General features: G+C 41.6%; 1 protein-coding gene across 1 annotated transcript; it reads right to left on the reverse strand.

The window, feature by feature from the left end:
- Positions 1 to 1,567: 1,567 nt before the first annotated feature.
- On the reverse strand, positions 1,568 to 25,547 carry LOC139154216 (vomeronasal type-2 receptor 26-like). Its single transcript, XM_070729064.1, has 12 exons — positions 25,428 to 25,547; positions 22,606 to 22,741; positions 17,920 to 18,026; positions 17,196 to 17,441; positions 16,634 to 16,852; positions 15,925 to 15,941; positions 10,822 to 11,113; positions 10,151 to 10,259; positions 9,555 to 9,772; positions 6,204 to 6,422; positions 5,480 to 5,609; positions 1,568 to 2,472 (listed from the first exon to the last, which is right to left on the reverse strand). The coding sequence occupies exons 1-12, from the start codon at positions 25,545 to 25,547 to the stop codon at positions 1,568 to 1,570; spliced, it is 2,718 nt and encodes a 905-aa protein (XP_070585165.1).
- Positions 25,548 to 27,237: the final 1,690 nt, after the last annotated feature.

The raw sequence follows: 27,237 nt of genomic DNA on the forward strand, positions 1-27,237 counted from the left end.
AAAGTAGAAGCAATATTTTCCCATAGGAATCAATGTAAAAGCAAGTAATGTGTGCAAAACAATTAGGAAAGGAATAAAAGCTCTGAATTTGGGTGGCAGGAGGAGGAGGAAGAAGAGGAGGAGGACAGTCGCTGCCCAGAGCGAAGGGAGCATTTCTTTTCTCTGGACACTGGCAGAGGTTTATTCCCTCTCGAACTGCCCAGAGAAAGGAAAGTGCTTTGTTTGCTCTGGGCAGCAAAAACTTCCTTAAGAGCCACCGAAAGGCTCCTCTGGCAGCCCAGAAAAGCCCGAGATGGCCGGGATTAAAAGGGGAATGGCAGGAAACTGACCGGGCCTTCGTGCCGCTTTCAAATTTCCTGGGAAATTTTTCAGGGCTCAGGTTCTTAAGTAGAAAAGGCAAAAAAATCTTGAACACCTGGTTCTTATCTAGAAAAGTTCTTAAGTAGAGGTGCTCTTAAGTAGAGGTACCACTGTATAAGTGTTTTAGATTTGGAATAAAAGAGAAATGCTGGGACCAGATCTATGAAGTTCTGATTTAAATCAGGAAAACCCAACTGTCAGACCTGCCATCAAACCACTTCAGTCCTGTTTCTCTTTGCGTCTATGTCAACCTGCCATAAAGTTAGGTGAGGGGGAATGGGAGGATAGGGAAGGGTGTGTGTGACAGGGGGATGGGACATTTCACCTCTGCCACTTGGGTGCAGCTCTTTATTCTACAGCCTTTCATTTCTGACGATTGGAAGCTGTCTTTTCTCGCTCACCAAAAGGCCCCTAGTTGTTCAGCCCAGCCTTTCTGTCACAAGAAATCACATTCACCCCAGGCCTTTTGGCCACACGGGACACTATGACACCAGCCAATCAGAGCAGTCCTCACAAAAAGCTACTTTGGGAAGGAAAGAATGGGACAGTTCGCCTCCCCCTGAGAGTTGCTAAATCCTTAAAAAGCTAATTTGGGAACGGAGGAGGTCCGATTCCAAGAGAGATCCAGAGAACCTCTGGGGCATCTAGATGAGCCTCTTTCAACATGGAGAAACTCACACACCCACACACCAGTTCATCTTGAGGGTCCCCAGAAGTTGAGTGGGGAGTGGGCTTTGGGGGAGAAAGTGGAGGAGGTCTAATGATCCTGCCCCATTCCCAGAGAGAGAGAGGTCTGAACACGGTCCAGGCATCTAGATGATCCCATGCCTCTTTTAATCCCCTCCTTCATTCATCTTGAGGGTCCCCAGAAGTGGGGTGGGGAGGGGGCTTTGGGAGCTCTTTCACTCACTCACTCACATACACACCAGTTATAGTCTGAACCGCTCCTCAAACACATACAGTGATAAAGACTGATACAGAATCATAGTGTTGGAGGGGACCTCAGAGGCCATCTAGTCTGACCCCCTGCTCAAGCATGAGACAGATACAGAGTGATAGAGTTGGAGGTGATGTCAGAGGCCATCCAGTATGAACCCCTGTTAAAGCAGGAAACTGAAACAGAATCAAAGAGATGGATGGGAACTTGGAGGACATCTAGTCCAACCGCCTACTCAAGCAGGAGACCCACAGAAACTTAAGACATAAATCAAAGTTTTTTGTGCCCCATTATATTATCTCGGCAATTCAATTGGGGCTTCAGTAGGATAATGTAGCATTTGGGGAAAAATATGCAAACCAAGAGACCAGCCCCAGAGGCCAAGATGGAGAAGATCTCTACGGCCACCATGGACTTCCCTTTAGTGCTCAAGTAGGTGGGGAGGAATGTGATCCAAACACTGCAAAAGACCAGCATGCTAAAAGTAATGAATTTGGCTTCGTTAAAGCTATCAGGCAATTTCCTAGCCAGAAAGGCTATAATGAAACTCACAAAAGCCAGAAAAGCCAGGTAGGCTAGGACTGTGTAAAACATTGAAACTGAGCCTTCCTGACATTCCAAGATGGTCTCTCCTTCCAAGGAGTGGAAGTCGAAGTTGGGAAATGGGGGAGAGGTTATCAGCCAGATGGCACAAAGAACTGCTTGGACCAGGGGACAGGCTAAGATAATGGAATTGGTCAGTGGTTTTCCTAAGAATTTCCTTGCCCTGTTTCCTGGTTTGGTAGCCATGAAGGCCAGAACCACCATGATTGTTTTTGCCAGCACAGAGGAAACCGCAAGAGAAAAGAAAATGGCAAAAGCAGTTTGTCGGAATAGACACGTGAGCTTCCTGGGTTGACCAATAAAGAGGAAGGAGCAGAAGAAGCAGAGCAGGAGGGAGACCAGGAGGATATAGGTGAAATCTCGGTTGTTGGCCTTGACTATTGGTGTTTCATGATGTTTACGGAAAACCACCAGGACTGCAGATGTGATCAGAGAAAGGAAAAGAGCTAGAGAAGCCAAATTGTATCCGAGGGTCTCTTGATAGCTGAGGAAGTGGATCCTCTTGGCAATGCATTGGTCCTTCTCCTTGTTGGGATACTTGTCTTCTGGGCAGGGGTCACATTGGGCTGCATCTGAAATGAAGAATTTTTGTGTAAGGATTTCAGAATCATCTGTCATTATCCCTTTCCAAAGATTGACATGGCTGCCCTCTTTTTGCTCTGGCCAACCCACGAACTAAATACAAGAAATATACAAATTCCATTGACTTTTATTCATTGGAAATTCACTTCGATCATTAGTACTTCAGATTCTTGAATGGAACTTAATATTAAAATAGTCCTTTATATTCATATGAACTGCCTGAATTTCATGATTTCTTCAAGCTTGACAGGGTTTTGGGTAGAAAGATGGAAAATGCTGACAGGACAGCTTCAATAAAGTGTGCTAAAGCTTGACTCTCATATGCCACTCTTTCAGAGATTTGACAGGTGTTTTTTCTGTTGTGATAATAGATAGGGCTAGTAGCAGACCCATACAGTATGCCCTAAAACTAGCCTGCATTATATATATATAATGGATGTGATTTTTTCTCGTGCTCTAAGGATCTGGCCATTACCTTGCTGTGTCACATCCTGTCCCCCCACCCCGCAGCTCCAGTCCAAAGTGGGAGGAAGCAGGGGGTTGGACTTGATGACCCGCATGGTCCCTTCCAACTCTAACAATAAATAAATAGATAGATAGATAGATAGATAGATAGATAGATAGATAGATAGATAGATAGATAGATAAATAGATACCTAGATAGATAGATAGATAAATAGATACCTAGATAGGTAGATAGATAGATAGATAGATAGATAGATAGATAGATAGATAGATAAACAAATAAATGGATAAACGGATAAATAGATAAATAGATAAATAGATAAATAGATAAATAGATAAATAGATAAATAGATAAATAGATAAATAGATAAATAGATAAATAGATAAATAGATAAATAGATAAATAGATAAATAGATAAATAGATAAATAGATAAATAGATAAATAGATAAATAGATAAATAGATAAATAAATGGATGGATGGATGGATGGATAGATAATTAGATAGATAGATAGATATATAGATAAATAGATAAATAAATAAATAGATAGATAGATAGATGGATGGATGGATGAATGAATGAATGAATGAATGAATGAATGAATAAACCCTTCTCCCCTTGCTTCTGTTCTCATGTGGGGTGGGTGGGGGCATGGCAAGACAATGTAACTGCCTTCATGACACATTTGTGCATAAGGCAGTATTCACTTCAGGGAACGCCTGGCCGGTGCTTCACTCCCCGGCCTGGATTTGCTGCAGGGCCAGGGAGACACGGCCCTCCAGTGTAGCCGCCATCTTGGGGGCTGAGATCTCGCAAGATTTCGCGAGATCTTGGCCATTTCCAGAAGCATCGGCCATAGCCGATGACATCGTCGGGGGTGGAGCTTGCCAGCCCTATAAAAAGGGCGGTGCAGGCTTGGGGCCTCCTTTTCGCCCCGACGACGACAGAGCGAACACCCGGCTGGGGTTTGCTCCTTGCCCTGCGGCCATTTTGAAGCAGCCTCGTGGCGTTGGCCATCTTAGGAGGCCGCAACCTACAAATGAGGCCTGGTTTGGAGTCGCAGGGGGGGGGGGCGGAGAGCTTGCTGGACCCCCCCCATTGGTTACAGACTAATTTCATTGATTTCTTTGACTATGTCACAAAGGTGTTGGATCAAGGTGCTGCCGTGGATATTGCCTATCTGGACTTCAGCAAAGCCTTTGATACGGTTCCACATAAAGAGCTGATAGATAAATTAGTGAAGATTGGACTTAATCCCTGGATAGTTCAGTGGATTTCAAGCTGGCTGAAGCATAGACATCAGAGAGATATTGTTAATGGCGAGTATTCTGAGCAGAGACAGGTTACAAGCCGTGTGCCACAAGGGTCTGTTCTTGACCCTATTCTTCTTAATATGTTTGTGAGTGACATAGGGGAAGGTTTGGTAGGGAAGGTTTGCCTATTTGCCGATGACTCTAAAGTGTGCAATAGGGTTGATATTCCTGGAGGGGTCTGTAATATGGTAAATGATTTAGCTTTACTAGATAAATGGTAAAAGCAATGAAAACTGCAGTTTAATGTTTCCAAATGTAAAATAGTGCACTTGGGGAAAAGGAATCCTCAATCTGAGTATTCCATTGGCAGTTCTGTGTTAGCAAAAACTTCAGAAGAGAAGGATTTAGGGGTAGTGATTTCTGACAGTCTCAAAATTGGGGAGCAGTGTGGTCGGGCAGTAGGAAAAGAAAGCAGGATGCTTGGCTGCATAGCTAGAGGTATAACAAGCAGGAAGAGGGAGATTGTGATCCCCTTATATAGAGCGCTGGTGAGACCACATTTGGAGTACTGTGTTCAGTTCTGGAGACCTCACCTACAAATAGATATTGACAAAATTGAACGGGTCCAAAGACGGGCTACAAGAATGGTGGAAGGTCTTAAGTATAAAACGTATCAGGAAAGATTTAATGAACTCAATCTGTATAGTCTGGAAGACAGAAGGAAAAGGGGGGACATGATCGAAACTTTTAAATATGTGAAAGGGTTAAATAAGGTTCAGGAGGGAAGTGTTTTTAATAGGAAAGTGAACACACGAACAAGTGGACACAATCTGAAATTAGTTGGGGGAATGATCAAAGGCAACATGAGAAAATATTATTTTACTGAAAGAGTAGTAGATCCTTGGAACAAACTTCCAGCAGACGTGGTTGGTAAATCCACAGTAACTGAATTTAAACATGCCTGGGATAAACATATATCCATTGTAAGATAAAATACAGGAAATAGTATAAGGGCAGACTAGATGGACCATGAGGTCTTTTTCTGCCGTCAGTCTTCTATGTTTCTATGTTTCTAAAACAGACCCACAAAACCTAGGTAGCCATAGCTTGCTGGGTAGGTTATGCAATTTGGTGGGGGGGATGTCAAGTTGGCCATGCCCACCCAGTTTTTGTGTTTTGTTTTCTCTGAGAAATGGGTCCAAATGGTTCTTTGACTTTTTAAGGTTGCCCAAACTATGTTCCAGATCCTGGAAGATTTGCATATGAAAAGAGCTCTACCTGTCTGATTTGAGATGGTTCCTTCTGGACAAGGGGCACATTGGTAGCAGCAAGTGGGCTGGCCCTCTGGAACTCGTCTCCTCTCTCCTGCATGGCACCTCTTCTTGCCACACCTGGCAAAGGGCACCTTCTAAAGGAGAAAAGAGAATTGTTAGAGGTGGCCTGTGCAATAAAGATCCTACATTTATTCATTTCCATATTCCTCTTTTTCTGTTATGAATGTTGTCATTACAAATAGCTCATGAAGTTCTAAAGGATCCATGAAAAGCTCCTGGGAGATTCAGGCAAGTGGCACTAGTGACTCACCAATGGATGCTAACATTTGAATCTTGAAACTTCAAGTACAAAGGAAGTTTTGCTCTATTAAGTTACAACTTTGCTAAAACAAAGAATGATGAAGATACAACTGAACAGGTATGATCTGTGGAAATCTCTGCCTGATCTAATAGCATCTTGGTTTCGAGCAGAATTTCTTCTCATTCTAAAGGTTAGACCTCAAATTGGTTAACCTCAAATGCAAGTAATTCACCCAATTCAAAAAGACTTTTCAGCATCTATATACCTGTTTTCACCTTAGAACAGATGTTGTAGCTATGCTGGCTGGATACCTCTGGCCGTTTGAAGTCCACAAGTCTTAAAGTTGCCATGTCTGCCTTAGAAAGATGTTCAGCATCCTCAGGAGAGAGTGATGCTTTTCCTGAATTTACATTTCCTTCCAGCTCACCTTTGAGGCCCAGATGATCCCATCAGAGGTAATGGTAAATTCCTGGCCTGGGGCAGCCCTGGGATCCCATTGCCCAATTTTCTCAGCCACAAAATATGTATTGGGGTGGACAACCCAGTTGACGATATCATAACGAGCAGTTCTCAGTCCATTTGGTGACAAGAAGATTTCATCTCCAGCACTATTGTTGAATCGGACATTCCTGAAATTGGCAAGAATCTGAAATAAAAGAGATCTTGAGAAATTGGAGCAATTAGCTGAATGGCAGAAATAGACTAGAATAGGATATGTTAGGATGGCATGGCATGGCATGGCATAGCAGAATAGAATAGAATGGAATGGAATGGAATAGAATGGAATAGAATAGAATTATTTATTGGCCAAGCGTGATTGGACACACAAACAATTTGTCTTGGTGCAGATGCTCTCAGTGTACATAAAAGAAAAAGATACATTTGTCAAGAATCATGTGGTACTGCACAATGATTTTCATGGGGTCACACAAGCAATGACGAAACAATCAATATAATAAAATTCTTAGGATACAAGCAACAAGTTAAAGTCATACAGTGGGAGGAAAAGGATGATAGGAAAGATGAGAAAAACTAGTAGAAATACAAGTGCAGATTTAGTAAAAGGTCTGACAGAGTTGAGGGAATTATTTGTTTAGTAGAGCAGTGATTTTCAACCTTTTTTGAGCCGCGGAACATTTTTTACATTTACAAAATCCTGGGGCACACCACCAACCAAAAGGACACAAATCTAATAAATAAATAAATAAATAAATAAATAAATAAATAAATAAATAAATAAATAAATAAATAAATAAATAAATACATAAATAAATAAATACATACATACATACATACATACATACATACATACATACACACACACATAAATAACCCCCTCATATATACACTCATATGCTATATACAATCCCATGTAACATCCCCTATATAAATACAGTTAATCATCAATCATCCCTCCTCAAATTTATACCACTGGCTCATTTCTGGGTACTTCTCCTGTCTTTCCTCCTTTTCTCTCACATGTTTCTCATTTCTCTCTCTTCCTCCCTTTTTCCCTCATTCCTCTCCCTCTCACTTCTCCTCTTTTTCCATTCCTGCCTCTCTCCCCCCCTTACGTGTGTGTGTGTGTGTGTGTGTGTGTGTGTGTGCACGTGTATACACACTCGAACCATTTCCAAAACCAGTTGAGGGCTGGGTTTTTTTTCTCTTTTATTCTTTTCAAAAACAGGTGTCGGCTGGGGGGGGGGTTTCTTATTATTTGGGTGCTTTTTACCATATGCTTCAAGAATCACCTCTCTCTCTCTCTCTCTCTTTCGTTTCTCCTCTCATTCTCTGCCTCAATCATTTTCTCATTTCTCCTTTTTTCTCCCCTTTTTGTTCTCATTTCTCTCTCTCTCCTGTCTCTCTTGCTTTCTCTCTCTCTTGCTATCTCTTTTTCTCTCTTGCTTTCCTTCTCTCTCTCTCATTCTCTCTCTTATTTTCTTTCTCTCTCTCATGCTTTCTCTCTTGTTCTTTCTCTCTCTCTCTGTTGCTCTCGTTCTCTCTTATTTTCTTTCTCTCCCTCTCTCTTGTTCTCTCTCTCTCTCTTATTTTCTTTCTGAGGCTCCTCCCACAGCGGTGGCTGCAGTGGCGCTGGCAATCCGGCCGCTACCCGCTCCGAGCACTGTGGGAACGCCCACCCCTCTCACAGTCCGATCCCGGGCTGACAGTAAAGGGGCTGCTTCCCATCCTCCTTCTCAGAAGGTTTCCTTCTGAGCAAGCTGGCAGGAGGATGGGAAGCAGCCCCTTTACATTAGTGGCTGCAGCGGCGCTGGCGATCCGGCCACTAGCCGCTCCGAGTGCTGTGGGAATGCCCACCCCTCTCACAGTCCGGTCCCGCTGCAGCCACCGCTAATGTAAAGGGGCTGCTTCCCATCCTCCTGCCAGCTTGCTCAGAAGGAAACCTTCTGAGAAGGAGGATGGGAAGCAGCCCCTTTACTGTCAGCCCGGGACCGGACTGTGAGAGGGGTGGGCGTTCCCACAGCGCTTGGAGCGGCTAGCGGCCGGATCACCAGTGCCACTGCAGCCACCGCTGTGGGAGGAGCTGCGCCCCAAGAAAGCCGAAGAGATCGGGCGGGTGGAGACAGCCACAAGTGGAAGCCTCAGTCCTGGAGCTCCCACTTGCAGGAGCCGCCTCGCGGCACACCTGACCATATCTCGCGGCACACTAGTGTGCCACAGCACACCGGTTGAAAAACACTGTAGTAGAGTGATGGCGTTCAGGAAAAAACTGTTCTTGTGTCTAGTTGTCTTGGTGGGCAGTGCTCTGTAGCGACATTTTGAGGGTAGCAGTTGAAACAGTTTGTGTCCAGGATACGAGGGGTCAGTAAATAATTTCCCCACCCTCTTTTTGACTCGTTTGAAGCAGGAAGGAACATAGCGCAACTCTAGTGATTTGTTGAAGACTTGGGTGAAGATGGGGGCCAATTAGTCAGCACAGACCTTTAAGCAAACATGAGTTAACTTGTCTGGGCCTGGTGCTTTTCCAGGCTTCTGTCTGTGAAATAGATCTTTCACTTCCTTTTCTGTGATCACTAGGGGTTGTAAACCCAATGGGATGGGTTCAGTTGTAGAGGATTTGGCTGTTGCTGTGTCTGGGATGGAGCTTGTGCAGATAAGTGGTTGTGGTTTCTTTTCAAACCTGCAGTAGAACACATTCAGGTCATCTGCCATCTATCTATCTATCTATCTATCTATCTATCTATCTATCTATCTATCTATCTATCTATCTATCTATCTATCTATCTATCTATCTATCTATCTCTACCTACCTACCTACCCACCCCCCACCCACCCACCTATCTACCCACCCACCCACCTATCTACCCACCTACCTACCTACCCCCCACCCCTATCTACCTACCAACCTACCCACCAACCCACCTATCTACCCACCTACCTACCCACCCACCCACCCACCCACCCATCTACCTATCTACCTATCTACCTATCTACCTATCTACCTATCTACCTATCTACCTATCTACCTATCTACCTATCTACCTATCTACCTATCTACCTATCTACCTATCTACCTATCTACCTATCTACCTATCTACCTATCTACCTATCTACCTATCTACCTATCTACCTATCTACCTATCTACCTATCTACCTATCTACCTATCTACCTATCTACCTATCTACCTATCTACCTATCTACCTATCTACCTATCTACCTATCTACCTACCCACCCTGGTTGATATGATTTCAAGAAAAGCATATGAGAAGCTTCTTCTCTACTGATCGGTGGACTGGATAAAATGTCGCAGAGATTACCTGCCATGGCTCCACATTTGAGATCCTTTTTCCAAGCTTCAGCATAGCTGGTTGTGCTCCTGATCCATAAATTGCATGCAATGCGTGTGCCACTGCATAAATGGCATTGTAGATACTGTAACTTTCACCTGTCATGCTCATTTCAAAAATAAAATCTGAAATATCTCGTAAATCCTCTTTTCCTGTACATTTTTCTTCCCCTTTTCGAAGAACATCGCCTGGTTTGAGGATACGGCAGCCAAAGATTACTTCCCAAAATTCCAGCAGAATGGTGTCCTCTTCTTTGATTAAATGGTATAAAGACAGGAGGAAATGGCTGAATTCTGAAACATCCCCAGTGTTTTCCCTAAACTGCAAAGCCCCATGCAAAGGCTTTACACTTTCAGAAGGGTCTCCCTGCATAGTGAATTTCCAGTGAGAAGTTAGGATCCAAACATTTTGAAGTGGTATTTTTACATATATTACACAAACTTTTAGAAGTGTCAAAAATGTAACAGTATCAGTGGAATCTCCAAATAGAATAATGACTTCAGCTTTCAATACAATTTTCAAAATGAATTTCTTTATTGCAATATTTGCGTCCTTAGTGTTCAAACCTTCGATGAAGGCCAGGCAGATCTCCTTCTCCTTCAGCATTGGCATCAGAGTTGAAATGAAATGTTCTGCACTGTCATCTTCAGAGGTCCCAAGCCCAACCCAGTTCCACTGGAAATATAGGAGCAGCTGAACTAAACCCACACACTCTGAATAGTCAGTGGGATTAATCCGGAAGAAGGAAGGATAAACTGGTCTGTATTCCGGAGGAAACTCAAAGCCAACACCCAGCTGGAGAAAGAGAGATTTCTCTTTCAAAACAAAGTAAAGTATTGTGCTGACTTCGCATACTTTTTTTAAAAAAACTTACCATTCAGGCAGACATGGTTCAATTAACAAGCTTAAGTTCTTTCTCTTCCTAGGAAGAATACTGACATATTTTGTCTGGTTGTGACATGTCAAAGAGAATAAATAGCTAACCTGATAGAGGTAATAAATTGCACTGAAATGCTGGCTAAACATTTATGAAAGTCAAAAATTCATTCATCTTGGCAAGTAGACCAGTTCAGAATTACTTCATTATCAGTCTGTTGGGGTTATATATCTTGACATATAAAATATAAAAATGAATTCAACTATAGGATATCCCTTTTAACAGCATCATTTTCATCCTGGACTGTCTGTGTTTCTGTTCTTTTTCTACCCCATACTCTATCCAATGGATCCCCCTTACCTGTGGGACCTTGTAGATGCTGAAGGTGGAGGCCATCTGCCTTGAGGATGTGGGGTGGTCACCTCCAATGACAGAGAGCAGAAGGTCCTGCCTGTCACATTTATAACCCGGAACCATTTGGCCCCATGTAGAGAGCAAGGAGAGGCTGATTAAAGATATCATCCTTTTCCTCTGATCATTGTTGCAAATCTGAAAGCCAAGTGTGACGTTGGGGAGGAGAACCAAATCTTTGTTGATCTCTGTGACAGCAAACACTAAAGCCAGGAAGTGCTGGTACTTCTTGTCTGTGGGTCTGTAGTAAGGAAACCATTGGGAAAATAACAGAGAAGGAAGTGTGTAGTCTAGCCATATTTTTGATGTTGTATAGCAAATCCCATATTTTATTAAAATTGTATGGCTTAGTGACACAGGAGAAAGGCAAACTGTACCATTGGTTAATTGCTCTCACCATTACGAAATGATTTCCCTAGTTTTATGTTGCTTTTCTCTTTGTTAGGTTCCAAAGATTGTTTCTTCCCTTGGCCCTTTGGAAAATAGTTTAACTCTTTTGTCTTTGTAGAAGCCCCAAACCCTAATCCCCCTCCTTCTTTTCATTAGATGAAACATGACCCAATTCCTTGTAAGTTTTAGCCTCCAGCCACTTAAACATCTTTGTTGCTCTTATCTGCATACTTTATAGTGTCTCATTTTCCCCCCTATTGTGATAACCAGAACTGGTCACCATAATACAAAACTTACTACAAGGACAGACATTGAAATACTATTAAGCTTTTCTATGAATTTTATACTATGACTTTCTATCCAAATGAACATTGTAAACCTTTTTTTTAAGCCAGCACAACTTCAGATTTGTTGTTCCTCACTTTTTATGGGGTCGATGATCATCCTGATATAGAATATTGAAATGATTTAGCATTTGAGCCTGCTTTATGATTAAAGGCAAGAAGTACATTAGGACATTAGTGGACCAGGGATTTCTGAAAAGAGGCCCTGAATTCTGAGTCTGCAAGAAGAGCGGTCTGTAAATCTAATAAAATAAATGAATAAATAAATCCTTGACACAGCAAATAATTAATGTATTTTTCCCTGCCAGGTGAAACTTACAAAGTAGTATAAGGAAGCCCGAATGGTTCCTTCTGAAAATTAGCAAGGGTGGAGTCCATTAGAGTCGTTAGAGGTAAATTCCCACCAATAATGAGATCACCAGGTCTGTAATAGTGCTCTCTTCCTTTAGGCTTGAACAAATTCCTCAACACACATACAGTTTGCCTCCTCTCAGCAGTACTTGGAGGAAAGAGGCAGAAGAGCAGCAGCAGGAGAGGCAGCCCAATCATTCTTATCCCTTCTAAATTATAAACCAAGGTTCATGCAGAAGCTGAATTACACGCATGAACAAAGCAGAAAGTAAGGACAGCTGAGTCTCAACAAATCCAGGAAACACTCTTTTCAACACAAATCAAGGTAATTTCACAGATCCTACCACCTAGTGGAGAACATTGGAACATGTTTTCAAAGCAGGTTTTATCCTGAAATAATTTGTGGGACAGAAATCCAGAGGGATACATTATGAATTACTCTTATGATAATTGCAAAGGGAAAGAATCCTCCTATCCACTCAGCAATATATTTTATTTACACACCAGAATGAGAAAAACAAGTTTGTCTCCCTTATTGTTAATCCCTAGTGCATATTGATTTGAGAATCAAGGGGAAGTTGGGTATTTGACCTACATGAAACTGAACCTCTGGAAAAGGAGATGGAGTTTGAGCTGAGCCATAGTATTTTTTTGATAGTATTGAATGTTAATGGGGCATAGTGGCACAGGACAATAAATTGTATTCTAATAAGTTTGAACAAGCATTCCCAAACGTAAATGTAATAACTTGGTAGGGGATGAATTTAGAAATTAATTTCTCCCATGGAACCTAAATATATATATAGGAAAATCTCTCAAGATGTTATACCAATTTAAACTGTTTGGACCCAGTATTTGGACCCAGTGTTCTGCTATATTTTGTTGATCAAGCAATGTTTTGTCCTACTGCATGAAGGGTTTTGAATATAAAGAAACTCTCATATGTAAACCTAGCAAAAACCAAATCAACCATGGATGCTTGGCTTTCCAATATTGGGACTTAGAGAGTTTTCAAATAAATACACAGAAAAAAATGTTGCTTAAAAATATGACTGCTCAAGATCATGAAATTTCGGTGAAAACATCACATTTAAAATGAAGTGACCTTCAACTTAAATTATTTATTTCTATTTCTTTTATTTCTATTATTTCTATTTCTATATTTCTATTTCTATTTCAATTTCTATGCTGCCCTTCTCTGCAGACTCAGGGTGGCTCAGAGCAAATGGACACAAAATACAATATGGAAGAAATCTAATTTAAAACAATTCTAAAACCCAATACATTAAAAATAATCATCCACATTCATTCCATATACATTGGCCGGAGCTAACACTCAACTGCCCAAAGCCTGCTGGCAGAGATTATTTGCAGATAGCCAGGAGAGTGGAGGCAGTATGAATCCCTGGCGGGAGATGATTCCAAAGGGCCGGGGCCGCTACAGAGAAGGCTCTTCTCATAGGCCCACCAGGCGGCATTGTCTGGCAGATGGGACCTGGGAAAGGCCAACTCTGTGGAAACTAACTGGCCTTTGGGATACTTGAGGCAGATGGTGGGCCTGTAAGCAATCTGGTCCTAAGCCATGCAGGGCTTTATAGGTCATAACCAACCCTTTGAATTTCATCCAGAGACCAATGGGTAGCCAATGCAGCATGCAGAGTGTTGAGAGTTATGGACATATAAGAGTTTTAGATTTATGTGGGAAATATAAATCTGAAGAAGGGATTTTTTAGAATCTCTGGTGGACTCGGAATAAAAGAGAAATGCTGGGACCAACTCCATGGAGGGTTCGTTAATCCTTTAATCTTCTTTTTCCCAACTGTCAGATCTGCCATCAAACCACTTCAGTCCTGTTTCTCCTTGCATTGATGTCAACCTGCCATAAAGTCTGGTGAGGGGGAATGGGAGGATAGGGAGGGGTGTGTGACAGGAACCAAATGTGACATCCAGAGAAAGATCCAAGGACCCAAGCCTGGGGATGGAATGTGGAACAGCCATGCAAAGAAATGCCAAAATGCATTTGGGAACTGTTCTCAGAATACCTAATCTGAAATTTATGGGTCATCACAAGGATGGAGGGGTGGGTGGGTGGAGGTGAGGACTTGAGTGAAGGGAAAATTAACAGGACTAAGAGGGAAACCCTCAGAACTCTCTTTGCTCTGCTGTAACCACTAGGTTTCAGTAAAAGCATATCTTTCACTACAAATGGAGTTCAGGGTCTTTCTTTCCTGAACACTCAAGCTGGGACAAGTCAGACATTAAGCAATAGCAGTCCATTTTGGCCACAATTGTAGAGTGTGAAAGTACACAGGTCCTGCTTTTCTCATGGAGGCCTGGACTGTAAAAAATTGAGTTTTCTGATGTTCCTCAAGATATTTGCAGAAGAATTTCTCTGAAGTGTATTTGGTCCCAATTTTATGGGTACCATAATTGTTCTTCTAGTTAACTTCAGACTGTGTTGAATTGCAAATGAACAAAGGAAGCCCAGATAAAAACTACTTTCCACAGCATCATTCAGTTTAACTCTTATTTATTTGTTTGTTTGTTTGTCATACAAATATAGTATTGTATTGTAGGATGTTTAACATAATATAAGCTATAAAGTAGAGATAAAAAAGACAAAAAGGCATTAGGACAGCAACGGTAGGCATGAACACCCTTTACAGACCTCTTAGAAAAAGGGAGAGGTATATTGTAGATAATGTAAGGTTGAAGATTTTGGGATTGGGGAAAGAAACAACAAAGTCTGGTAGTGAATTCCAGGCGTTGACCACTCTATTACTGATATTGTATTTTCTGCAGTCTAGCTTGGAGCAATTTACATTTAGTGTGTATCTATCTCTGGGGGCAGCTGATTCCATAGGGTCGGAGCTGCCACAGAGAAGGAACAAGCCAACAAACATTGTTTTGTGGATGGGACGTGGAGAAGGCCAACTCTGTGGGCCCTTACTGGTCGCAATGAGTTATGAGGGAGGAGGCAGTCTCGTAACTTAACAGACTTACTTCAATTAACAAACTTCCTTCCTAGGAAGACATACTAGTGACATATTTTGTCTAGCTTTGATATGTAATAAGACAAGAAATAGCTAACCTGATAGAGGTAATAAATTGCAATGAAATGCTGGCTAAACTTTTATGAAAGTCAAAAAATTATTCTTCTTGGCAACTACACCATTTTAGAATTATTTCATTATCGGTCGGTTGGGGTTATATATCTTGACACATAAAATATAAAAATTAATTCAACTGTAGGATATCCCCTTCAACAACATCATTTTCACCCTTGACTGTCATGTTTCTGTTCTTTTTCTACACCATACTGTATCCAATGGATCCCCCTTACTTGTGGGACCTTGTAGATGCTGAAGGTGGAGGCCATCTGCCTTGAAGATATGGGGTGGTCACCTCCAATGACAGAGAGTAGAAGGGTCCTGCCTGACACATTTATAACCTGCAACCATTTGGCCCCATGTGGAGAGCAAGGAGAGGCTGATTAAAGATATCCTCCTCTCTATCTGATCATTGTCACAAATCTGAAACCTAAGTGTGAGCTGCCTTTGAAGAGTGTCCTGAGTGTGAAAAATAGGGTGAAGGAGAAAAAGAGACACACAGAGAGAAAGAGACAGATAACTTTTTCAAATTGAGATCAGACCCATAAAACCTAGATAGGCATAGCTGTGGGGGCTGGTATGTATATTGGTGGGAATGAGGTCAGGTGGCCATGCCCACCCAGGTTTTGTGACTCTGAATGTTTTGTTTTCTCTAGAAAATGGGGCCAAATGGTTCTTTGACTTTTTAAGGTTGCCAACCCCCGTCCTAGATCCTAGAAGATCTGTGTATGACAAGTGCTCTACCTGTCTGATTTGAGATGGTTCCTTCTGGACAAGGGGCACATTCCTAGCACCAAATGGGCTGGCCCTCTGGAACCTGTCTCCTCTCTCCTGCATGGCACCTCTTCTTGCCACACCTGGCAAAGAGCACCTTCTAAAGGAAAAAAAAAAGAAGTGTTAGAAGTGGCCTGTGCAATGAAGATCCTACATTTATTCATTTCCATATTCCTCTTTTTCTGTTAAGAATGTTATCAATTCCAAATAGTTTATGAAGGTCCAACAGGAACCATGAAAATCTCCTAGGATATTTTTTTCTGTTGAGAATATTATCAATTCCAAATAGTTTATGAAGGTCCAACAGGAACCATGAAAATCTCCTAGGATATTCAGGCAAATGGCACTAGTGACTCACCAATGGATGCTAACATTTGACTCTTGAACCTCAGAATACAAAGGAAGTTTTACTACATTGAGTTACAACTTTGCTACAACAAAGAATGATGAAGATCCAAAAGAATGGCTATGGTCCGTGCAAATCTCTACCTGATCTAATAACATCCTGGTTCTTTTCATTCTCACTCATTGCTAAAGGTTTCACAAATTAGATCTCAAATTTGTTAACCTCAAATGCAAGTAATTCATCAAATTTCAAATTTCTGCATCTATATATCTGTTTTCACCTTAGAACAGGTGTTTCTAGCTATGCTGGCTGGAAAATTCTGGGTGTTTGATGTCCACAGATCTTAAAGCTGGCACATTTGAGGACCTCTACCTTAGAAGGATGTTCAGCATCTCCAGGAGAGAGTGATTGTTTTCCTGAATTTACAACATTTCCTTGCAGCTCACCTTTGAGGTCCAGATGATCCCATCAGTGTTAATGGTGAAATCCTGGCCTGGGGCAGCCCTTGGATTCTTTTGCCCAACTCTCACAGGGACTAAACATTTATTGGGATGGACAACCCAGTTGACGATATCATAACGAGCAGTTCTCATTCCAATTTGTGAGAAGGAGATTTCATCTCCAGCACTGTTGTTGAAGTGGACATTTCTCAAATTGGCAAGAATCTGAAAGAAAAGAGATCTTCATAAATTGGAGCAATTAGTTGAATGGCAGAAACAGAGTAGATAGGGTAGGGTAGGGTAGGGTAAGGTAGGGTAGGGTAGGGCAGAGTCAAATAGAATAGAATAGACTTTTATAATTTTTGTCACAAGTGTACACCTATTCTATTCTATTCTATTTTATTCTATTTCCTATTCTATTCTATTTCCTATTCTATTTCCTATTCTTTTCAATTCTGTTAAGCACATTAAAAGAAACACAGAAGTAAACATATATGTTGGAGTCACACATGATGCTAATTCATAAAAATACAATTTTGAAAAGGAATTTCTGTAATGCAACAATTACGTCCCCAGTATTCAAACTTTCAGTAAAGGCCAGGCAGATGTCCTTCTCCTTCAACATTGGCTTCAGAGTTGAAATGAAATGTTCTGCACTGTCATCTTCAGAGGTCCCAAGCCCAACCCAGTTCCACTGGAAATATAGAAGCAGCTGAACTAAACCCACATACTCTGAAATGTCACTGGGATTAATCCGGAAGAAGGAAGGATAAACTGGTCTATATTCCCGAGGGATCTCAAAGCCAACACCGAGCTGGAGAAAGGGAGATTCCTCTTTCAAAGACAAAGTAAAGTATTGTGCTGATTTCACCTGCATTTTTTAAAAACTTAACAATCAGGCAGACTTACTTCAATTAACAAGCTTAAGCATCTTCTCTTCCTAGGAAGAGCTGCTTGTGACACATTTTGTCTGGTTTTGATATGTCAAAAGAAAAGAAATAATTAACGTGATTGAGGCAGAAAAGAAATAATTAACGTGATTGAGGCAATAAATTGAATGACATGCTGGCTAAACTTTTATGAAAACCAGAAATTTATTATTCTTGGCAAGTACAGGATTTCAGAATTATTTCATTATTGGTCTGTTGGGGATATGTATCTTCACACATAAAATCTAAAAATGAATTCAACTATAGGATATCCCCTTCACCAACATCATTTTCACCCTTGACTTCCGCATTTGTTTTCTGTTTTTTGTCCACACCATACTATATACAATGAATCCCCCTTACCTGTGGGACCTTGTAGATGCTGAAGATGGAAGCCATCTGCCTTGAGGATTTGGGGTGGTCACCTCCAATGATAGAGAGCAGAATGTCCTGTCTGTCACATTTATAACCTGGAATCATTTGGCCCCCAGGTGGAGAGCAAGGAGAAGCTGATTAAAGAAATGGTCCTCATCAATCCGAACATTGTCACACAAATGTGGAAGCCAAATGTGAGGTTGGGGAGGAGAACCAAATCTTTGTTTATCTCTGTGACTGCAAACTCTAAGGCTAGGAACTCTTGGTATTTCTTGAGTATGGGTCTGTTGTAAAGAAAACACTGGGAGCATTACAGGGAAAATATGTATGTGATTTAGAATAGAATAACAGAATTGGAAGGGACTTTGCAAATTCAGATTGGATTAGATTATTATTACAGTTGGAAGGGGACCTTCTAGGTCATCTAGTCCAACACCCCTGTTTAGACAGGAAACCTAGAAATTTTGCTTCTGTCCTTGATAAGTTACCATTCATTTCTTTTTCTACCTTCAAGTGCTTTGGAGAATAGCTTGACTCCCAATTCTTTTTGGCATCCCCTGAGATATTGGAACACTGATATCATGTCCTCCCCTAGAACTTCTTTTCATTAAACCAAACTTACCCAAATTCCTGCAACCATTCTTCACATGTTTTAGCCTCCAGCCCCTAATCATCTTTGTTGCTCTTCTCTAATACTCTTTCTAGAGTCTCAACATCTTTTTGATATAGTGGCAACCAAACCTGGAGGTAGTACTCTAAATGCTGGCCTTACCAAGGCATTACAAAGTGGTATTAGAGAGCCAAGGTGGTCCAGTGGTTAAAATGCTATATCTGAAGTTCACCAGCTCAATGTTGATTCAACCTTCCATCCATCTGAAGTGGGTAAAATGATTACCCGGATTGTTGGGGACAATATGCTGACTCTGTAAACCACTTAGAGAGGGCTGTAAAGGCTCTTTGAGGTGCTATATAAGTCTAAGTGCTATTACTATTAACACTTCTTCATTCTATCCCTCTGTTTATGCAGACTAGAACTGCATTGGCTTTTTTGGTTAATTGCTCCCACCATTAGGAAATTTCTTCTTAGTTCTAAACTTCTTCTGTCTTTGTTAGTTTCCACTCTTTCTTATCTTGGTGCTTTGGGAAATACTTTGATACCCTTGTCTTTGTAGGATCCCTGAACCCTAACCACACTCTTTTCTTTTCCTTAGACTAGACATAATCCAATTCCTGTAAACCATTCGTGTAAGTTTTAGCCTCCCAGCCACCTAATCATCTTTGTGGCTCTTATCTGCATACTTTACACAGTATCGATTTTTGTTGTTGTATTGTGATAACCAGAACTGGTTACCACAATACAAAACACTGGCCTTATTACAATGCCAGACAATGAAAAATAATTAAGCTCTTTCCATGAATTTTCTAATATGACTTTTTACCAAAATGAACATTGTCACTTTTTATAAAGCCAGCACAATTTCACTTTTTATGGAGTCTATCATCTTCCTGATATAGAATTCTGTGATGATTGAGAATTTGAGCCTGCTTAAAGATCAAAGGCAAGAACTAAACCAGGACATTAGAACAGTGGACCAAGGATTTCTGAAAGGAGACCCTGAATCCTGAACAAAGAAAATAATTAATGATTTTTTTTCCCTGCCAGGTGAAACTTACAAAGTATTATAACGAGGCTTGAATGGGGTCCTTCTGAAAACCAGGGACTCTGGAGAACATATGAATTTGCAGGGGTAAATTTCCCACCAATAATGAGATCACCGCGTCTGTAATAGTGCTGTGTTCCTTTAGGTATGAACACAGTCCTCCACACACATAATGCTCGCCTCCTCTTAGCAGTAGTTGGAGGAAAGAGGCAGAAGAGAGCAGCAGCAGGAGATACAGCCCAGTCATTCTTATCCCTTCTAAATTATAAAACCAAGGTTCTTTGCAGAAGCTGAATTACATGCATGAAGAAAGAGAAAAGTAAGGACAGCTGAGTCTCAACAAACCCAGGAAACATTCTTTTTAACACAAGTCATAGATCCTGCCCTCTTGTGGACAACATTGGAACATGTTTTCAAAAGCAGATTTTATCCTGGAATAATTTGGAGGACAGAAATCCAGAGGGATACATTATGAATTACTCTTATGATAATTGCAAAGGGAAAGAATCCTCCTATACACTCAGGAATATATTTTATTTATACTCCAGAATGAGAAAAACAATTTGTCTCTCTTGTTGTTAATCCCTAGTGCAGATAGATTTCAGAATCAAGGGGAAGTTGGGTATTTGACCCTACATGAAACTAAATCACTGGAGATGAAGACAGAGTTTTATCTGAGCCATAGTTTTTTTTGATAATATTGAGTGTTATTAGGCCATTGTGGCACAGGACAATAAATTGTATTCTAGTAAGTTTGAACAAACATTCCAAAATTTAAATCAAATAACTTGGTAGGGGCTGAAATTATAAATTAATTTCTTCCATAGAAGTTGAAAATAGACAGGAAAACCTCTCAAGATGTTATACTAATTTAAACTGTATGGACCCAGTATTTGGACCCAGTGTTCTGCTATATTTTGTTGATCAAGCAATGATCCCACAGTTTTATTATATTTATTATTAGAGTTGAAAGGTGACCTTACAGGTCATCAAGTTCAACTCCCTGCTTGAGCAAGAAATCCTTACAGCCCCCCGGCCAAATGGCAGTCCAATCTCCTCTTGAAAGTGTACAAAGTTGGGGAGTTCACAACCTCCACTGGCAGGCCGTTCCCACTGGTTGATCGCTCTCACTATCAGGAAATCTCTTCCTTATCTCCAGGTTGAATCTTTCCCTTGGTCAGCTTCCAACTGTTGTTCCTCGTCCAGCCCCTCTGGTGCCCTGGAAAACAGTGTGTCCCCCCTCCTCTCCGTGGCAACCCTTAAGTACCTGCATACAGCTATTCATGTCCCCCCTAGCCCTCTCTTTTTACTAGACTATCCATGCCCAGTCCAGCCCCAGTTCCAGCAACCTTTCCTCGTATGGCCTGGTCTCTAATTATATTATCATTTTAGTTGCTCTTTTCTGCACCCCTTTCCAGAGTCTCTATATATCTCTTTTGAAGTGTGGTGACCAGAACTGGATGCAATACTCCAGGTGTGGTCTGACCAGGCTTTATAGAGTGTTATTAGTTTTGTCCTACTGTGTGAAGGGCTTTGTATATACAGAAACTATCATATATAAATCTAGCAAAAAACCAAATCAACTATGCATGCTTGGCATTTGCAGTATTGGGACTTAGAGAGTTTTCAAATAAATAAACAGAAAAAACTGTTGTTTAAAAATAGGACCTGCTCAAGATTATGAAATTTTGGTGAAAATATCACATTTAAAATGAAGTGATGACTGATTTCTTTAACCAATCTCTGTTAACAGGAGATGTCCCTGAGGATTGGAGAATGGCCAGTGTTGTGCCTATCCACAAGAAGAGCAGTAGAGAAGAAGCCTGGTAACTACAAGCCAGTTAAGCTTGACATCAGTTGTAGTTAAAATGATGGAGACTCTACTCACAAAAAGAGGATAAATCAGCATCTAAAAAACAATAACTTATTGGACCCAAATCAGCATGGCTTTACTGAAGGGCAAATCGTGTCAGACTAATCTCATTGAGTTCTTTGACTATGTCACAAAGGTGTTGGATGAAGGTGGTGCCGTGGATATTGCCTATCTGGACTTCAGCAAAGCCTTTGATACAGTTCCACATAAAGAGCTGACATAAAGAGATATTGACAAAATTGAAAGGGTCCAAAGACGGGCTACAAGAATGGTGGAAGGTCTTAAGTATAAAACGTATCAGGCAAGAGTAAATGAACTCAATCTGTATAGTCTGGAAGACAGAAGGGAAAAGGGGGGACATGATCGAAACATTTAAATATGTTAAAGGGTTAAATAGGGTTTCAGGAGGGAAGTGTTTTTAATAGGAAAGTGAACACAAGAAACAAGGGGACACAATCTGAAGTTAGTTGGGGGAAAGATCAAAGGCAACATGAGAAAATATTATTTTACTGAAAGAGTAGTAGATCCTTGGAACAAACTTCCAGCAGACGTGGTTGGTAAATCCACAGTAACCGAGAATTTAAACATGCCTGGGATAAACATATATCCATTGTAAGATAAAATACAGGAAATAGTATTAGGGCAGACTAGATGGACCATGAGGTCTTTTTCTGCCGTCAGTCTTCTATGTTTCTATGTTCTATGTTTCTTGGAGTGGGTGCTCAGGAGGCGCTCCTGGTCTGGGGTCGGTCATTCATTACCTCGATGACTTCCTGTTGGGGGGGCCTGCACATTCAAAGCAATGTTCTGCCCTGATGCTGGCCCTTTGAAGCCCTCTTTGTGCTCAATTGGGGGGTCCCTTTGGCCCCTGAGAAGACCGAGGGCCCCCGCCACCAGGATTACTTTTCTGGGTATTGAATTGGACTCAGAGGAGCAAATCTTGTAGATTGTCCCTGGACAAGCTGCTCAAGATTCAGAGCAAGCTGGACATAGTGTTAAATAGCCGGAAGGTGACCCTTCATCAGCTTCAGGAACTCGCCGGGCTCCTTAACTTTGTCTGCCGGTGGTGGGTCCCGGTAGGGCTTTTTCCCGGAGGGTATATACCGCAATGAAGGGGCTATGTTTGCCCCATCATCGTACCTGCCTGAGCGCTGGGGTCAAGGATGACCTGTGCGTATGATGGGTCTTTTTTGGCCCACTTCAATGGTCGTTCCTTCTGGAGGCACGAGCTTCTTATGGAAGCTGAGTTGCAATTATGTTCGGACGCCGCGGGGACCTGTAGGTTCGGGATTATCTTAGGCGACCAGTGGGTGCCAATTCCATGTGGCCTCCGGAATGGAGGGGCCTCTTCCCCTGGTCAAAGATTTGACCTTCCTGGAGCTCTTCCCAAGATCTGAAAAACATTATTAAACAATTTCTCCAAATGCGGTAATAATTCATTCTTATAAGTCTTATAATATTCACCAGTAAAACCATCTGGGCCTAGGGCTTTAGAAGGTTTTTAACCCTTTAATAACTGTAGATATCTCATCATTTGTTATTTTTGCATTTAAGATTTGTCTATCTTCTTCCGTTAATTTCTCATTAACTTCTATAGTTTTCATTGTGATTTGTTCTTTGTTTATATAAATTCCCATAAAAGTCTCTCATTATTTTTTCCATTTCAATATTTACTACGTTTTATTGCACTTCCTTATCCTTTAAAGCAGTGATATGGGATTTCTCCTTTTCTTTTTTTCAGATAATGTACCATTTGTTTCATTGATTTGTTCCCCCCATCCCATAATTCTCTGTTTTACAATCATCTTCATTTTATTCCATCTCTCTTCCTCAAGAGATTGTAGTTTCTTTTTCTTAAGTAATAGTAATATATTCCAGGCTCTATTTCTTGTGATTTTCAGACTCTCTTGGATTAGGTCTATCTCTTTTAATAATCTTTCTCTTTCAACTTCCCAAGATTTCATAATAAAAGCTTCAGTGCTAATACAATTACCTCTCATAAAAGCCTTGTGTGTATCCCAAACTATTGTTTGCTTAATTTCTCCTGTTTCGTTAATACTAAAAAATTCACGACAATTCCCTTTTGTAATTTGAGTCTATTTTTTTCACTAGCCGAAACCACAGGGTTGTATCTCCAGATCCTTTGTTGTCTATTAGCATCCATTTCAATCAATGCAAACAATGGAGCGTGATCTGATAACCAAATACTTTTAATTTCTGCTCTCTTGAGGTGTACCTCCCCCGTTTTATTCATTAATTATAGAGTCAATACAGCTAAATTTATTATGTCTTGCTGAATAAAAATGTATCCCTGTTTGCTGTATTTGCATGGAGGTCCAACATATTAATTTTATTTAAGTGTAACTTTTTCTTTTCTCCCCTCCCTGCTGTTAATTCCAAATTAAAATCACCTGCTAGGATCACTATGCCTTCTGCGAAATTATCTAACTTAAACTTTACATTTATTATGAATTGCTTTGTATTTGCATTAGGAGCATAGATTACTGCTAAGGTTACTACCTTATTATTTATTTTTCCCCTTAATGAATAACATTCTACCACCTTTATCTCTTTTAATATTAATTAATTGAAATGATACTCTTTGATTTATCAGAATTGCCACACCCCCTACTTTTTGTGGTCCCTCTGGATTCATAGATCCGTTCCCAGTCACTATTGTTAACTAATTTGTCTGATGTTTTCCTCCCTTTATGAGTTTCTGATAAAAACAAAAAATCAGCTCTACTATCCCCTGGCCAACTTCATAATTCTATAACGTTTTTTCTGCTATGACATTCCATTCACATTTAATGACAGTAAAAACCCTTTCACCCATTTTACATACTTTTGAATGTGTTTCCCCCTCCTGCAAAACAGAGCCTATTGGAAAAGTATTTGTTAATTGTCTTGAACCCCCACCCTAGTGCCCCCATCCCCTGCACCCCCCCCAAAGGGAGGCAACAAAAAGAATTTTCGTTTATCCAAGAGGCACTCCTGGATTTGCATTCCACTGGAGAACTCCCCCCACCTTTCCCCTTTAAAAGCAATAAAAGAAATCCCCCCTCCTTCCCTCTTTATCCCTTGTTAGTTAGCGTAAGATACACAAAGAAGCTAGTTAGTTGAGAATAATATCATATTAACAGTTCAGTTCAGTTCATTATTTCTTCTTTTGACGCGTAATTCTAGATTCTTCTTTTTTTCTCTTTCCTGGAGTAATGCCAGCTCCTTTTGTAAGGCTGCAAATTTTTCATCTTTTTCTTGATCTGCTGTACGAATTGGCTGAGCTGTAAACAGGTCATCTTTTCCTCTTCCTTCTTCTGCTGCTGGTTTCTCCTCCTCTGCCGATGCCTGGAGATTTACATCCAAATCAATCCCCAGCTGTTGGAGCAGTTTCTTCACCTCCTCCAAGGATCTTGCCTGGAGAACTTTGGAATCATTAAAAACAATTATTATCGCCCGAAATTTCCAGGTAAAACGGACTCCGTTTTGAATTATTATTATTATTATTATTATTATTATTATTATTATTATTATTATTATTAATTGGATTTGTATGCCGCCCCTCTCTGCAGACTCCGCAGAAATAATTGACTCGTGATAGGTCTCATTTGATTTCTGGCCTGGAGCGTCTCTGCAGACAAGTCTTTTAAAATGCGTATTGAAGTGCCTTTATAATGTAAATTTGGAGTTTGCTTTAATTCTCTGTAAATTTCTTCTGCCCTCGTTTCCGAAATGAATCTTACGATAATGCCCTTTTGATTTCCTTGACTCCGAGGGCCAAATACCCAGTGTGCTCTTTCATATTCACCTAGGTCACATTTAATGTTATTTTCACCAAGCCATTGATGGATCACTTGGATAAGACGTTTACCCTCAACAAAATCTTGCTTGAAGCCCCTCAAATGCAGATTAGATCTCCTTTGTCTGTCTTCTAAGTTATTTATGTGTGACTCATGGCAAACTTTCCCCTCCTCCAGTTTCACATTTCTCAGATCTTGTGCTTTCGACTGCTCTTTTAAATCTGTTACACCAGCACTGACGGCAGCTATCGCCTTTTGCATCTCTTTGAGTTGCTGCCCCATATTTGCAAATGTCATTAACAGTGAGTCCATTTTCCCCCCCAAATCCGGAGTAGTCGCCATTTTTCCTTTGTTCTCTATTTTCCCCTACTCACGTTTAAAACAGCAGCTTGCTTCTCTTTTGTAACATTTTCAAAAACTCCGTTTAGTTCTCTTCCTCTCAATCCGCTTTTCACCAAGCCAGAGAGGGTTGTCAGGGGTTAACTTTCACTTTTTCTAATTCACATTAGGGAGTTCTCTGTAGAGGTGTCTATCTCTCTCGACGCATGCACAAATCCCTCCTGGAGCTCTTCCCACTGATAGTAGCTTTAGAGCTGTGGGGAGAGCAATTTAGAGACAAAACCATGCACTTCTGGTGTGACAACTTGGCAGTGGTCCACGTTGTGAATGCCCTGTCATCTAAGAGCAACAGGGTCATGCGGCTTGTCTGCCATTTTGTGCACAGGTCGTTGTCTCTAAATACCCTGTTTCTGGCTCGGCATGTCCCCGGGCTAGATAACGGGATCGCTGACGCTTTTTCCCGTGGTCAGTTGTCCAGGTTTTGGACCCTGGCTCCGTGGGCTCGTGCGTTGCCGGAAGTCTTCCCCGACCACCTGTGGAGCCTGGGCGGGCTCCTGAGCAGTGGAGGATGGAAGCAGGCAGGGCCATGGCCCTCTCAGTGGCACCAAGCACCTTGAGGGCATATCAGAACTCAGGTAAGGAGTTTTGGGACTTCAGGCAAGCCAGGGGTTACCCTCACATTTGGCCCTTCCCAATAGATCACCAAATGGAGCTCTGCATGCTGCTTCGACAGGCCAGTGCCTTTTTGGATTTTTCTTGCGACTTCCGCATTCGGAAGATGCTGGAAGGTTGGGTTAGGGAGTGGCCTGCGCCCCCAGCGGACAGTAGACAGGCATTAACTGTACAGCAGCTGTCCCTTATTAATCAAGCTTGGAACAGCCTGTGCGCCTCTCTGTACGAGGCCCGCCTTTTTCAGGCGGCGGCCAGTGTCATGTTTTTTGGGGCCCTTTGTGTCAGCGAGGCTTTAGCCTCCTCTCAGGGTGACGGGTCTCTCCGCGCTTTTCAGTTTTCTGACCTGCATTTTAGTGAAGGGGGCGTCTCCCTTTTGGTGAGACAATCTAAAACTGACCAGTTACGTAGGGGTGTCAGGATAAAGTTGACGGCAGCCACCAATCAGTCTGTGTGCCCGGTGGCAGCTCTTTCTAATTTTTGCAGTCTCAGGGGGATGGAACAAGGATACCTTTTTAAACACCAGCATGGTACCCGCTGACCCACTATCAATTTTGGGCTTTAGTGACTAGGGCTCTAGTCAAGATTGGTATTGACCCCGCCGGCTATGGAACGCATTCGTTCCATATCGGCACTGCCACTAGTGCAGCAGTGTCTGGTTTCCTGGGTCATAGGATCCGGGAGATTGGCCGCTGGCGGTCAGCAGCCTATTTGGGTTATGTACGGCCAGCTGAGGTAGTAGGGCAAGATTTCATGCTAGGTAACCTTTCTCTGCCCTCTTCTAGATAGTCCCGCCAGAGCGAGACTGACGGAGTTGCTGTGCGGCCACAGTATGGTCTTTTGGGCTGGCCACTCTGCAGCAAGAACCGCCGTGGGGACCCAGCTGTCCTTGGGCCGATGGGTCAACATCGTCTGGATGGGGAGAAGAGGCCTGCGGTGGGAGGGTCTTTTTCCACTGCTCCTG

Source organism: Erythrolamprus reginae, chromosome 1 (assembly GCF_031021105.1).
Source record: "Erythrolamprus reginae isolate rEryReg1 chromosome 1, rEryReg1.hap1, whole genome shotgun sequence".
NCBI classification, from domain to species: domain Eukaryota; kingdom Metazoa; phylum Chordata; class Lepidosauria; order Squamata; family Dipsadidae; genus Erythrolamprus; species Erythrolamprus reginae.